Here is a 16,319-nt window from a genome sequence, read left to right on the forward strand (position 1 = left end):
CAAGAACATAGATACAGCTTTAATAAAAACTTGAGACTTAGTGGGGAGACCACATGGGTCAGGGAATGTGAAGGTATTCAGCATGCAAATAAAAACAAAATTACAAGAGATTGGTTTTTATTTGAAACATTAAATAGCATGACAGGCATGTACAAGAAGTCACCAATTTCCGGAGTTAAGGAAGCCTGCTGGAAGATGCATAAGCCAACATGGCCGTGGTAGGGCGCTAAAGCGATGCTGGTTGGGCCGATTAGCCTGGCCCTTTCAATGATAATACAGTTTTCTTAAGTGTCTTTCTCAGTACTCTATAAAAGGTAATCTTCCTTCATCTCCACTTATTCTTTATACTGTAGATCGGATGATTAAATCAAAAGGTCATGGTCATTTGTGATAACCAAAGTTAAGGAATTTTAAAGGAAACTGCCTCCCACTACACAAACAATATTTTCTAAAATCATTTTCCTTTAAAATGCCATGAAAATACATACATGTATATAGAGCCTAAAGATATGTAACAAACTAGGCTGGGCAGCTTTTTACAATGATTGTATCACTTCTATTGTTAGATTCTTTTGCTTGTCCTCCAGTACACCTTCCCATCTAAGAGAAAAGAGAACCAAATCCCTTTTAAAGGGCCTCTTTTTAAGATATATGAATAGAGATATATAAATTTGACTCCTCAGGAGTTGAAATTCTAAAAGATGTTAAAGCCAAGTTCAGGATTTCAGTTTGTCCGCTGTTTGCATCAGATACTTATGGATATACCTGAAATATATTTTCCTCATTACTAGTCAGTGGCCTCAATTGTATTCATGAGAACCACCAGCCTTCCCAAAGGCAAATAGTGTTCCCAGAGTGTATTAGAATACACTTCTAAGCACTGCAGACTTCAGCTCCTCTTTTTTTCTTTGTGCCAATTACAGCTTACTATATACTAATTGTTTTCATTCTTCTTTAGGCTAGGACCTTCTTTTATAGATTTTCATATGCTGGCAGTCCTTATCCTTGTCTTGCCCTTGTTTTGAAGGAGATGTAATAAAATACAAACTTACTCTTGATAAATTCTGAAATGTAGAATGTCATTGAATATAGATTGAAAATACTTCTGTCTAGAATCATAATAGTTGCATCAGCAAGATAGTTGTAAGACAGTTACGAGTTTCAGTAAGCTTTAATCTTTTGGTTGGTATTTTATTGACCATTTTAGAAAACAGAGGAGCTTTATTGCAGTACAACCCTGATTTTTGCAGAATATTTTACTTTAAACGTTCTAAATATAGGGTACTTTAGTTTTTAAAATGATGAGTTTTGTTTTCATAAGATAAAATGGCAGGACCCAATTAATGAGAAATCTTAATATTCTTTAGAAATCATGTATATATGTGTGTTTTTAATATTAGATTAAAAGAGTATTCTTTGGTTCAAGGGTGAAATTTCACTAATTTATCAGGTATAAGTCATTTGAACTTTCCTTAACATGGCCAGCTTTAGTTCTTAGATAACTGGAACAGTTTAGTAAACCTCTTCCCCCTTGTCAGGCAGTAGTGCTGTGGTAGACATTTTGAAAGAAGGCATTTCAGTTATTTCTTCTATGAGGCTTTAAAAACACTGTATTTCTCACTAAGTTTTTTCTGTTTGTGTTATTTTTGTCCTTTATCTATATGTGTATGTATTCCAGGGTCAGTGATGAAAAGGATGCACGAGGGTATCTCCAGGCCTTAGCTTCTAAAATGACTGAAGAGTTGGAAGCTTTAAGAAATTCCAGCTTAGGTGCTCGAGCAACAGTAAGTTCTGCCTTTTGCCTGGAGAATTACCCTAAGGGGTGGGTAGGGAGGCTCAACACACTATAATAAATTGGAACACTTTTATCAGTTTGTCTAGGGTTTAGTTCCCTGGAAGGTTTTTCATGAGAATTCACTTAGTCCAAGTGTTTGCCAGATGAGGAAGTCATAACACATCAATGCTTAACTGTAACTTGTATAGTAGCCGTTATTGATAATAATTATGAAAAAATAAACTCCTTTATGTGTGGGTCTACAATTATTTCTGAATTTAGAGAAAAATAATATATTTTCACAAGCAGTGTTTCAGATCTGTTCTGTGATCAGAAAAAGTAGTGCTTTTAAGTAGTTTCTAAATTTACTTGCATTAGTGAATTTAAACATTAAGGAAAAAATAAGATGGGGCTAACAACAGTTATATTATTTGGTAGGATATGCCCTGGAAAATGCGTCGTTTTGCAAAATTGGATATGTCAGCTAGACTGGAGTTGCAGTCAGCTCTGGATGCGGAAATAAGAGCTAAACAGGCCATCCAAGAAGAGCTGAATAAAGTTAAAGCAGCTAACATCATCACAGAATGGTAAGGTTGAATGATAGAGTCTACTAGAATAATTTCTAAGGTGGTCAAAAAGTATTTGGGGAGAAGTTACTTATTTATTTCATATGTATCGCTTTTTTCTTTTAAGTAATATCCAGAAAAATATATGAACATTTGAAAATGAATAGATGTTTTCAAACCTTATTTGCAGATACAGGATTTTAATATAACTTTGTTTTCCTCTGACTTGTCCATAAAGTGGAATTAATAGTGCTAATTAGTATTTTATTATTTATTTTTCCCCTTATTGGTAAAATTTAGTTGACTCTCAAATTCTCTTCCATTAAATTCAAAATTCTCTCCTTTACAAGAGTGTCATATTTGTATAAAAAAGCAACATATATTCCTGGCAAAATACAGTCATCTGGGGATTCTGGCCTCTACCATAGATCTTTTACAAAGGAGGTTTTCTTGATAATAAATTTCATAATAGTATAACAAATTCTAATTATTTCTTCCTATTCATTTATGCTTTATGAAAAAGTATATTCCTCCACAGTCTGAGATAATCCTAGATAATGCCATTCCTTCAAGCCTCATTACAACAGTAGAGCAAATTATACTCTGAATAAATAAATGATAAAATGAAAATCTTAATTGTACCCATGGTTCAAGAATAAGTCCGTATTGGTGATATAGAGAAACAGTAGAAAGTTTGTGTTACAAATCAACATATAAATAGAAAAAGCCATTTGGTGCTGGAATAGCAGAGTTCCAGAGGCATTCATTGTGAAAAGAAATATAGTCCCATAAATTCCGTTTGTAATGGTGTGAAGCCTTAGTCCTTAAACTGTAATCATTAATGTTTTGAATCCAATTAAAGGTCAGCTGTCTGGCACCCCACTGAATTATAAACTCTTGTTACAAATAATCCAGACATAAACTAAATATGTTTTGCTTAAATGTGCTAAGATGACATTGAAAATGCAAGAGAATGTTTCCTGGAGAATGTGAATCGATCCTAGCACAAAGAGCTGCTGAATGTCATTCTGTGTTGCAGTTAGAACAAGTGTGAGCTGCCTTCCCGTGCCTGGGACATAGGTGTTTGCACATTTGCTCGTAAACCAGACTGTGAATAAAACTGGAAACTACATATGTACTCATAAAAATGGTCCACTTTCATGGTTCTCTGTGGAAGAGTCTAACAAAATCCTTAATTTAACCTCTGATTTTATGACATTTTAAACTCAAATCATTTAGCTCCGAGTCAGCATCTTTTTCTATAAAAGGCCAGATACTAAATATTTTCAGCTTTGCGGGCCATATTGTCTCTGCCCACTCAACTGAGCTGTTGTACAAAAGCAGCCAAAGACAATCTGTGAATGAATGAGTCTGGCTGTGTTGTAGTAGAAATTGGTTTGTGCAGCAGTAGGTGACCAGCAGGACTTGTCTTTCCTGTGGTGGCTTGACTTCCCTGACTTGATGGGACTGACTAAACCAGGAAGCTCTGACTAAATACTGTAGGATGGCTCACTAACCAGCAGTAAAAATAATGACATTTTTCCTTTTTTTCCCTTACTGAAGTAAACTAAAAGATTCAGAGAAGAAGAACTTGGAGCTACTCTCAGAAATCGAACAACTGATAAAGGACACTGAAGAGCTTAGATCTGAAAAGGGTATGAGAATGTGTTTTGCATCAATCAGGGCTTATTCTGTTGTGAATGTATTTTATTACCCGAGCATCTGCGTACATGGAGGTCGGAGAATTGTTCACACTAACCACGCTGGTACTCACTGATGGATATGTGTATGCGTATGTGACACTCACTCTTGCTAGACTGGTCTCAGAGTCCTTCTGTTGTACTTAATATACCTGGCTTAAAGATTTGATAGTAACAGAAAAACTTACTTTGCCATAAATTGGACTGTTTTGTTTTGTTTTGTTTTTTTTCAGTGCCATGGATAATTTCACAAATAAGATATTTGTGGTTGGAAAAAAAAACTATTTTTTTATACTTTATACTCTTTTTCAAATGGTGTAGGTAGGATTCAATTCCATGGTAGTTGAGAAAACAATGTATGAAGTAACTAAAGATTAATCTAATTCTGTGTTAGAAGGCAATACAGTGACGAACTGTTTTGGCACTTCATTGTTTTCTTCCACGTTTGATTCTTAAACCGCCTGCCTTGCGGGATTTCTCAGGATTTATTCCCATTTTTCTTGAAAGCATTACCTGCGCATGTTTCCATCAACGTGAAAAGTAACTCAAAGTGCGTGGCGGCTATTGCAGGAACTTCCTAAACTTCCTTTCCATAATGTGGGCATTAAGAACATGAGGATTTAATAAAAAGAAATTCAGAATGTTGTTTTCTCAATGAAGGGATCTCTCATATGCAGTTACTAGAAATTCATTAACCTGGGGTGCCTGGGTGGCTCAGTCTGTTAAGCATCTTACTCTTGATCTCAGGTCGTGAGTTCAAGCCCTGCATTGGGCTCCATGCTGGACATGGAACCTACTTTTTAAAAAAAAAAAAAAGGAAAGAAAGAAAGAAATTCATTGTCCTGGCAAAGTCAGTATTCCTGAGTGAATAGTGAACTAATTAATGGCTTTACGTTATGCATACATTATGTGGTTCCCCTATTTCTCAGACCTGTGACACAGTGATGTCTAGCTTGTTGGGTCTCTGTATCTGCTTTTAAAAATTGTGGAGAAAAAATAAAATTGTGGGGGAAAGAGAGGGTATCACATAAACCAGTTGACATGAAAAACCCTTAAAAGTAGTAGATGCTTTTGTCTGTTGAATTTCCTAGTGAACAGGAAAGGAAGGAACCCAGCAGAAGTGAATTAGGAACTCACACTGAGCACAAGGCTTCACATTAAATTGAGAATCAAGCGGAGTTTTCAAACATGAAGAGTGGAAGGGAGCTGCATTATTTAAGGTGTAGAGGAAAAAGAATATGTAAGACCTGGAGGATCTGTAGCCCTAAAGGCAGTTTATACAGAAGAGAGACCAGTGCAGAGTGTGACTAACACTGACTGCATCATTTTTAGAATAGATCTAAACTTGCAGAAGAAATAAGTTAATCATATTGCTTTATGAAAGCATGTTAACCTATAACTTTTATTTGGATTTAGAACATTGTAGAATAATAAAATTTTACTTTATGTTGTAACATAATATACTATACTATTTAAATATAATATCATATTTATATAATGAAGGCAAGGATATTTTTTTCTGCTATGTTTACTAATATATCCCGGTATCTAGACAAGGTTTAGGCACATAATAGGCTCTCAGTAAATATTTATTGACTGGATGAATTTCTGAACATAGTGCCTCATCTGGCATCTGTGATGTTTGTTATTAGAGAGTAGTATGAAAGCCACACAAATTAGTTGATGTCACTTCCTAAGGATATGGAATCAGAAATGGGTGCTTGGTTGTTTCTGCTTTTTCCTCGTTAGTATTTATCATTATATACGTATTTTAAGAATTATTTTGGAAATTATGCATTTGAAGTTAATACCATAACCAGCAAATAGGCATCAACTTTTAAAACTTTACGTGAGAAAAACTAGGGTATGAGTGATTTATTCTATCAATAAAACTATACCTGAAATCAAACTGAGGCCTTGACAAATGTTTTTTCATAACTAAATACATTTGTTTTATCACTACATTATTATAAGAGATTATTTATATTAGTGCATACTATATGTTTGCTAAGAGATTTTCAAAACAGAAACCTTATTTGGTGATAAAATTAGCTGAGAAAAATCAGACATAACCATATTTTTAAAATTCTCCCAAGTCTACCAGGATTTACTGTGTTTCTTATGATATGCTATATGGGAAAAGAAAGAAATTCAATACCTCAAGTCAGGAAACAAATATGTCCTGGAGACTGATATAACTGTTAAGTGGTATTCCAAGAAACAGTAATATAGTTTATTAAACATGTAGAGTTAATAGTATTGATCAACTTTAAAATATGGTAGCTTGTGAACAGCTCTTAATAGACTCAGACAGGAAAGGTTATCCATTAGAATTAGTTTAAACTGTTCTAGTTTTAAAAAAAGTTGCTGCTGTCTTCTAGGTATAGAGCACCAAGACTCACAGCATTCTTTCTTGGCATTTTTGAATACGCCTACCGATGCTCTGGATCAATTTGAAGTAAGTATTAAGCTTTTCAAGTATTCCCTGCGGTCCATTTAAAATTCACTTTGTGATTTGAAATTCATTCTCAATGAAACTGTTTTATTGCCTCCCACATGAAAGGACCTAGAATCTAAACGTGTTAGGAAAAGAGTATGTTCTGCATTCTTAATAGAAACTATAATCACCTTTGTATTTAAGAAAAATTTAAGAAAGATCTAAATATGAGAGTTATAACATTTAAAAGAAATTTCATCTCTTCCCCTGAGTGCTGGCAGAACAAATCCAAACACTTGAAATAATTTTGACACTTTTCTTTTTTGTCCTAAGCATAGAGCCGCAATTTAAAAAAAACAACAAAAAAAAAGTGAAAAAGGTCAAATCTCACAATAGAGCAGTGCTGGGTCTAGCTCCAAATCCTTTCAATTATTTTAGAAGTTTACAATAGGAATACTTTTTGTTAAAAGTATTACATAGAGTGTATTAGGCAGTATATCCCATAATAAACGAAATAGTGACTCTATGACTGTCCTTCTTTGGGGCTTAAATGCTTTAAGGAAAAAAAAAAAACAATTTTCTGATATAAAGTATATTTTTGTCTCAGAAAATTCAAGTTAGTGATTATATCTTTGTTAAATAATCACAAGTCTCTATGCAGAGCACTGTTCTAGGTGCTGGATGGAGATAGAATAGTGACCAAATTCACTAAGTCCTGTTCTCAGAGAGGTTCCATGCCAGTGGGAACAGCTAGAGGCCAAGAGATTCTGCTACTCACTTGTAATTATTACCCTTCTAAAGTACTTCGTTTAATTTGAGTATTAATGATTTGCCATGCGCTTCATCTTACTATATTTTGGGCACAATGTATGCATTATATTTCATTCCTTTGGGAAAAGGAAAAAGAACCACACTTTTAAAAGTAATTAATGGATTTCTAAGTTTCTAGACAAACAATGCCAATGACTGCTTTTCTCATTTATTATTTGAATTAATGTCATTTGCCTTTCAATTGTTTTACAAAATTTTTGATTTATTATTCTTATTAAATTGCTTCATCCATATTTTCTATTTTTTATTGCTGTATTCGTTAAATAGGATTCCTTTTCTTCTTCCTCATCTTCACTGATTGATTTTTTGGATGACGTAAGTCTTTGATTTTCAAACCAATGCATCCTTCAGTAAAAGACATCAGTGAATTGAATTGAAGAATTTTGCCTAGTAATGCAGTCAGTTTTAGAAATATCATACCTGGTAATTTATTTGTGAGACAAAATTTGCTTCTTTCTTATCTGAAATATAATGAAGAGTTTATTAAACATCAGAAAGTGAAAATGTACTTTGAAAAATGCTTTGGCCATCAGAGAATCTTGATTTCTTTTCTTTGTAACAATTCTGAAGACTGGAAGGCTTATTTGATTATTATAACTATATACATATGTTTATAAAAATGCTCATTTTTATATTTCATGGTGACTTCTAGTTCACATTCCCCTTTTTAGCACTTTGCCATTTTTCTCTGTTTAAAGTAAACTTCTGGTGGTAAAATCAAATCATAATATCTGAGTACAAATCAGTTTTTAATACTGACAATTTCACTTAAAATGTGGAAATGATTGCATTAACATATGTGCTACATGCACTATAAATTGACTGCACTACCATTTTCTCTCCTAAATTAATAATATCCATTTGATAATTTAGAAGTCCCTAATGTATATTATTCATTCTGTTTACTGAAATACCAAATGTACACATTCTCTCTATTCCTCATTAGATTCCACATTCAAAATCCTTGTCGTGTCAAACATATAACCTTTCTAGAAACTGGAAAATAAAATGGGTTCAAATGCAAATGTTCTACACAGTTTTTCAACCAGGAAATTTTTGTATGTCTGATTCTTTGTGTTTTGCTAAACATAATTCTTATATTCAGAAAAGTATTTTGTATAATTGTCCACTTAAGAAAACTCTTGATCTAGATTTTTTTAAAAAACTTTTAAGTGATTTTTTTTCTCTTTGAAATATTATACCCAAGTGTACTCCTTTCCATCCTACATGGAAGCTATTTCATTATTCTTGAGAGAGTTGTTCTAGTTAATTCTACAGTGCAATAAAAAGGATTGTCTTAAGGTATAATCGTATTTCATGTTATAATCTACTGTATGTCTCACTGTACTAAAATATTCAATATCGCATGTCCATAGAAACATCTTTCACTTGAGAGAGAATGGGAAGGAAGTTCGAATAAATGATTTTAACTTCCTTCCACTAGATAGAAAACATTCCATTTTTTTTCTAAAAAAACTCTTCTCTGCATTCTGTTTTCTCCCATAAAACAATGAATGTAGAACCTCGCCGGCCTTGTCTCTGCTCCATTGGCCGCTATCTGTAGTGAAGAAGCCTCCGGCCTTCAGTTTTATCCAGGAGAAGGCTTTCTTGTCCTTCACCCACTAGCACTCAGCCTCAGTGCAGTTCACGTGTAACACTGGGTTTCAAACCAGCACAAAGGAACTCCTGTTGTAAAGGGAAAAGGAGTTGAGTTGACACATGCTGAATCTTTATGAATCAGGCTTTAGCTCTTAAAAAGCCTGGCTTTTCCTTCATTTGCTTCCTGAGTTCTCTTCTTCCAGTTTATTGGTTAAGTGCGTAAGGGGACTCAGATGCTGCCTCAACCACTTTCTGAGTGTATGGTTGAGAGCGAGTTCCCTAACCTTTCCATTAGGTGAGCGCCAGTTTGCTCATCAGAAGAGCGAGGATAATAGTAATGGTGGTACTGCCCCAGAGGTTGTGTGCGAATTTAAAGAAACAGGTGTGTAGAGCCCTCAGTAACACTGGTTATTGTTTAGTTATTCGTAATAGGCCGTTCACCTCTCTTCCTGCATTCCCTTTAGCTTTCTTTCTTGTCCAGGAATCCAATGTGGCTTAAATGTTTCCTTGGCCTTCTGCTTGCCTTCCACCCCACACCAGTTTGAGTCAGTGTTCTCCGCGCTCATCCAGCCACAGGGTCGCTGCACAGTGAGGCTTGCATGTCAGGGAGAAGGCCAGAGTAAACTCCCGTTTAAAAAAAAAATTGCTTGTATTCTTCGTATTTTACAGCATAAACCTCTGTTTATAGTTGATGATTATGACTGCTCTTCCCAGAGTTATTATTCATTTCATTCTCAAAGCTGGAGTAGAGTGATGTTTTGAAAAATGAGATTTGATCCTCAGCATGCTTGCGTTCGGTATTCGGGATGCTTAGTGTGAAACCCCACTTCTGGTACTTCCTTTCTCTTCGGCACTTGGAAGCTTAAGGAATAGAATCAACCTTGATTGTTCTTTGCGCTAAAACTAGTTAAGAGTGTTGAGCAAGACGGCCCCCCACCCCCATAGTAAGTGGATTGTAACCCTTAACTAATGCATACAACGCATCCTCTGGTCATTCTTTCTGATTTCTATTTCCGAGAAATAGATGACATTGAAGACCTAGAATTTGAATTGCAGTAGGAACTTGTAGGTTTAGTAAGGGGTAAAGCCGGAATTCAGCCAGATTGCAGAAATGAAACGTTCTTTGGTGTCCATACACCATAGATCTTGCCCATCTGCTCCCTGTGGCCTAGTGACCTCATACTGCCCTCTGATTGTCTAGAACCGTACCACCAGCACATCCCCTCCTCCAAAATGATGCTTTACTTTTTTCCTTAAACCTCTTTATGGGTCTATTACACAATAATTCTTTTTACATGAAATAGTACCCAGAATCACTCTCCCACCTCCAGTTTTTCTTCAGTGTGTTTGCTTGTTAGTTCAAAATTTAAGTGAATGCCAGAATTTCTAGCAATATAGGAACACATTTGGAGCCGTAGGCTTTCCTGTTAAGTCACGTGATTTAGACACGTGAGTCAAGTTTCCAGCAAAAGCAGCCTTGACAGGAGAGCAATGTATGTGACCCAGGTCCTCCCCCCGCCCCACACTCCCGACTCAGGTGAAGCAGAAGATGGTCTCAGCACCTTGCTTCTGTAATTCAGGAAAACTTGGGTAGCTGGGCTTTTCTCCATGTAGAATCATAGGCTTCTGACAGAGAAAAGAACCACAGAAAATATTCAGTCCAGTGCTTGTACCTGTAGTTGGTCACAGCATTCTCCCAGTAGTTGATTATTTACTCCCCCATTAGTAAAGCTTTAGGATTCTATCTTTGTAGGAATAGAGAAGGGTTCACAACAGGATTATGGATGACATTGTTTAGGGCAGATGGGGGGGTGGTTATTTCATGGTAAACTGACGTCAGTCTGACCACTTTATGTTTTGGATCAGGCATTCCCCAGTGCTGTGAGATACCAGTGATGGCAGTGAAATGGACTCCAGGGTCCTTCTGCTGTGGAAATCATTTCCTCTTGACCTTGTCTTTTCTTGAAGCCCCATACACCCAGTCCTAGGCTACCTGGTGGGAGGAGGTGACCCCATGTTAGGCCACCCCCAAACAGGGTGAGGGGCAGGCGGAGTCAGCATCTTAGGCTCTTCCCCATCTGTTCCGTGCATCGCAGTGGCCGGAAGTCCGGGGATGATCAGACCAGCTTGCAAACTTTCCATCCTGTTCTGTTCATTTTCTTCTTTTTGGTTGAACCCCCAAAATACTTGGCTTGACTGTATTAAAGGTCATACTAATTATAGTCCTATAAGTGAACTACCTGTTCTTTATATTTGGTAAACGTATTGTCATTTATTAAATCTATGCCAGGTATGTTTGGAGTTTTATTTAAATTATAATTCTCCGCTCTGCTCATATGGGCCAAATTCACAAAAAATGGGAAGTGCCCTCTCACCTGGCAAATGAGAATATGCCATCTCGCTTTCTGGAGGCCGTCTCACTCTGCTGTACTGAGGAAAGAGTAAACCAAGGAATTAAAGGTGTAGAATGAGAAGTTCAGACATGAAGGAATAGAGTTAGTCCCAATAGTCCCAACTGTCTGGTTCTCCTAACCCTGTTCTCTTATATCCTGGCATATGACAAGAAGTAAGTATCTGAGAGTATTGGCAGGTCAAGTTCTACTCCTTGTTTGGCTCCATAATAAAATCTTGCCAACGTGTCCTAAAATATTTAATTTCATTCCTGGCTCCTAACTTCCTTCTCTCATCTCTCGCTTTTAGCATCATCCCCACCCCCAACCCCCTGCCCAGCTTCTTTAATAATCTATCATAAGCCATCACAGAAATCTGAGGTTTGACAGCATTCTGTAGCTATATCCGGGGAAAGTTGATCAGATGGGAGAATCAATGGAAGATAGAATTTTAAAATACACATTATGAAGATCTTTTAATCCTGTGACCCAGACCAGGCCTAGATCCTTGTGAGAAATTGTGGCATTCCTGATATTTCCTCTTTCCTTTTTTTTTTTTTTTAAGATTTTATTTATTTGTTTGACAGAGCATACAAGGAAGGGGCAGGCAGAGGGAGAAGGAGAAACAGACTCCCTCAGACCAAGAGTCCAATGAGGGGCTTGATTCCCGCACCTTGGGATCATGACCTGAGCTGAAGCCATACACTTATCTGACTGAACCACCCAGGCGCCCCCTGATATTTCCTGTTTCAGTTCTTTTTTTTTTTTTTTTAATCTTCCATCCACATATTAAATACAACCCAAACTTAAACTCTTCCATTTCAGATTGTAATATGCAGTCCTTCCCTAATTTAGGCAACATTTTATATTATTTTGTAGATACAATATGTTTTTTATTGTTATTATATATCTTAACATATTTAGATAATCTAGAGAGAAAGAACCATGACTACCTAGTCTTTTACTCTTCAGTATCTTACTTTATAAGACCTTTGGAATTCATTAAATGAATCTTAAAATCTATTTGCCAGATTATTTAAGATAAATTACTTCTTTTGGTTTCTGCTTATGTGCTTACTTCCATAATCAACCAGAAATGTATAGCGGCAGTTTTACACCAGATATAAAATGCACAGTTTCAATGGTAAACAAAGACAGCATACTGCTTTCTAGCATATGCTGGAAGACCAGTTTCACTGTTAGTAGATAACTGTGCTTGTGAGAGTGTGTATAAGAGAAAGTGTGTGTAGTGTGTGTTCCTCCCATTGTATTATCAGGAAATAGTCTAATTTCCCCTTCTCTATTGAAAATCTAAATATCGCTGTCTGACTTCCAGGTAGACCCTTTAAGGAAGAACATTATTCCTATGGTAATTTCATACCATTATTAGCTTTATATAGTGCCAGCCTGGACACTGTTGTCCTTCATATGCAGGGCTGGTTTTGAGAGACATGTTGACTTGTTTTTAGCATAGTGGCAATATAGTTACTTTGAGCTACTCCTGCCTCTCTTCATGGTTTCAGCACACTCCCAACTCTGGTCTAGAAGTGTAGGGATACCCAAAAAGTAAAGATATCTCTGTTTTAGACATCTCAGCACTTTCTACACTTTGTAGTTTGCACAATGGTTGTTGCTAGGATAAATCCATTATAGAAGTAGGCCTAGAAATGCTTCTCTTGCTGTTAGAAAACAAATCCATAGTTAGACTGCACCGGGTAGAAAGCGACGAATGCCATAAGAAATAATTAGGTATAAAGTATTACAGAATGTCAGAAGGATTCGTTCAGTATTTATGAAGGATGTTTACATCTACAGGCTTTATGATAAGCATGTTACAGATCCTCAAGGATCTGAATCTGATGGAAAAACCACACATATAAATAAATAATTGTAACACCATTGGGAGAAGCACGATGATAAGAGGTACAGACTGTCATGGAGTGTAAAGGAGAGCTCCCTGACCAGCCTAGAAGGCTGCAGAAAGGCTTTCTGAGAGAACTGAGGGCTGAGCAGGTCCTCGTGGAGGGACTGGTATGGCCCGCAGAGTAAGAGGAGCTGAGGAAGACGGGTGTGTGCTAGGCAGGCAGCCTGTGGTTAGGGAGGGGAGTTCTGCTTAAAGCAATAGGAAGGACTGGACGAAAACACAAAAACTTCCTTAGGAACCTGTAGGCCTTCTAACCCTGGTTTGCTGTTAGCTCTTTGGGACAACGTATTCACGTCATCCGCCTTCCAGTCTCCTAGAAAGAAATAAAGGTTTCTGCACACCAGTCTGGCAGAGTTGTACAGATGACACCGACCACCTGGAAGGGTGTTTCTTATCCTTCCAGTTTTCTCTGAGCTCCGTAGCCCCTGTAGGTCAGTTTATAAATTCCCTCCTCCAGGCCCCACTACAAATCCCCCCCCGCCACTCAGCTTCCCAGAGAACTTGGCTGCTAACCTCCGTCACGGTGTTTGTGACACTGATGGCCTGGTGTCTTCCCCACCAGTCTGTGAACCTGACCTATTGCAAACCCTCGATAGATGTTGTGATCTGTTGAATCTAGGGAATTGCCAGAGGCAGATCCAGCTTACATTTATAAAATTCTGCTGTTCACACATCACCAAGTTCCAGACACTTGGGAGACATTTCAGTACAGTTATTACCTGTTATTGCTGCTTTTTCCTAATTACTTAATCTTTAATGTCCAAAAGGTGAAGGTCCTTCTTGACTTGAACCTAACGTCTCGTCAGGTTGGACAGTATTGTTGAAGTAACTTTTCGTTTCAATTCTTCATCAGTAGTCCTGGAGGCCTAATTTAGCTTTTGTCATTTAAAAGCCTCATCTTTGAAAACCAGAAGAATTTGGTAGGTAAAAGACTGTATTTTATTAAATGCCATCTGGCAGTAAATCCGAATTATTTGGATCCTTTTTGTTCTCACGTTTTCAGTTGTTCCTCCCAACCTTTGCAGAAAAGGAACTGTCCATCGCTTGATGGAGTGTTATTTTGTGGGTCACTGTTTGCCCAGGGTCCTGTGAAAGCTTGACTGTCATTGCAGACCGAGTCTGAGCAACGGTTTCTTTACTGTCCTATCCTCCAGTTTTTCCCGAAAATACACGTACTTTCAGCCTATCAAAAACTGTGTCTTTACGTGTATGTGGATATACTTTGTCTGTTAACACAGTGACAGCCATTGAGAGTCGCGTGTGAGTATTTGTAACGTGTCGTATTCTCCTTTCTTTGTTGAAGCGCTCTCCGTCCTGTACTCCAGCTAGCAAAGGCAGACGTGTAAGAAACTACTGCACTGTGTGTTCCCACCCCATGCCCTCCACCCTGTCCCCTTCCCTTCGTGCCTGTGGTTGCGGAACACGCTAACGTCTCCGTGGCAGACTCCCGCCCTTACTGCATGCTGTGTGCGGCTGCTCCCGCTATCGCTACGCTGCCTTTCTGCATTTTCTTTTTTCTTTTTCTTTCTTTTTTTTTTTTTTTTTTTTGGCTTTGGCCGTAAAGCTTTAGGAATGTTCATATAAATTTCAGTAGCCAAACTACTATAAAATTATAAGATGTCTTTTTAATCTTTACTGGGGGAAAAAAGTGATCCTAATATATGCTTTCCAAATTCATCATCTACAAAGTATAAATGAATTTCTAAATAAGAATCTGATATAAGCAGATATGTAAAGATTTCCTACAGATTTTAATTATGTGGGAAAAAGACATTGATGATACATATTATATAGAATTCAAAAGAATTTGGGGCAACTTACAGATCTTACTGATTATAATTTTTAGTAAATCAGTTCTGCAGAAAACTTTGATAGATTATTTGATGTGGTTCAGAGGAATATCCCTAAATATATTTATAGATTTGAGGCAATAATATTAATAACAAATCGTTTATACTCTAAGGTGTTTCCAAGATTTTTAAAGATATTTTGACACTGTATATATTGATAACAAGCTATAAGCAACATCCTATGCTGATGCTGGCCCAGTATTTCTCAGTACTAAGGGGGCCAGCCACTGTCTGTATCCTGCAAGATTCCTTACATACCCAGCATCCATCCACCCCAACATCAATATACACAACATACACACCCCCTAGTGGAGAAGCAGGGGGTTCGCTGACATTGTCAGCTCTGGTTTTCACCAGCAACATAAAATAGTAACATGAAAAAGAAACATCTGTGATAGAGACAAGCTTTTGAACTTTCACCTGTCAGTTTCAGAACCACTGCTATTGATCAACACCTTGATCAATAGTGTTAATTCCTATCAACACTATTGGAAAGGTGCTAAATGGTGGAATTCTCTGGTTTGCAGAGAGCCTGGGAAGCCGTAGGCAGACTGCTTCCGGTGTTCTTATCTTTCAGATGTCCGGGTGCATTGATGCCCAGTAAACGTGATGAATCCTTACTTAGCATGTTTTTCCAAACCACTGTTTAATAATGAGTAAGCAGGTCAGATACCAGTGGTTTGACCAGTAGAACTATGACTTTAATATCTCATTGATTAATGACGTTTCTTAAGACTACTGGTTCAACTGATTTTTTTTTAATTCTTCTGATACTTAGATATTTAGTTAAAACCATTGGGCACTTGTATTCTGAGTATGTGTTAAGTGTACCCTATAACCTCCAGAAAGGAAGACCAAAACTTTGTGTGCCCAATTATATTAGGGTTCAAATCATCAGCCTGTGAATTGACTGAGTTTTTAATAAGTTCTTTTTAATGTGGTTATAATTCAGAGAGATTTTCTTTTTTCTGGTGAAGTAGAGTTATATCTCACCTGGTTTGCAGACTTCTAGGGGTCTTGGCCTGCCAAAGCACTTCTGTGAATCTTGATACAAGGAAAAATTTTTGATGGAAATACTGTTCAGTCTATATCTCCATTCTGTAGGATATGAATAAGCCTCACTTAACTAGAGCCTCTTGACGTATATGTGTTTTTCTTAAATGCAGATGGTAGGCTTGATAACCTGTTTTCCCGGCTTGCTGGAAAGCTCATTGGTTATGTATCTGACAAATTAAAAAACCACCTGTG

The 16,319-nt window shown here is 37.0% G+C and overlaps 1 protein-coding gene across 16 annotated transcripts in view; it reads left to right on the forward strand.

Annotated features, from left to right (window-relative positions):
• The window catches only part of CDC42BPA (CDC42 binding protein kinase alpha), a 336,405-nt gene that overhangs the window by 263,276 nt on the left and 56,810 nt on the right, over positions 1–16,319 (forward strand). For 7 of the 16 annotated variants that reach the window (XM_059145523.1, XM_059145530.1, XM_059145528.1 and 4 more), the window contains 4 exons: positions 1,679–1,784; positions 2,213–2,361; positions 3,904–3,995; positions 6,422–6,498. In XM_059145523.1, coding sequence (XP_059001506.1) covers positions 1,679–1,784; positions 2,213–2,361; positions 3,904–3,995; positions 6,422–6,498 — 424 coding nt within the window. Of the gene's footprint in view, positions 1–1,678; positions 1,785–2,212; positions 2,362–3,903; positions 3,996–6,421; positions 6,499–7,575; positions 7,624–14,524; positions 14,564–16,319 lie in introns of all 16 variants that reach the window. The other 9 variants (XM_059145519.1, XM_059145527.1, XM_059145524.1 and 6 more) reach the window with 3 other exon arrangements.

The sequence above is a fragment of the Mustela lutreola genome, chromosome 14 (genome assembly GCF_030435805.1).
Source record: "Mustela lutreola isolate mMusLut2 chromosome 14, mMusLut2.pri, whole genome shotgun sequence".
NCBI classification, from domain to species: Eukaryota; Metazoa; Chordata; class Mammalia; order Carnivora; family Mustelidae; genus Mustela; species Mustela lutreola.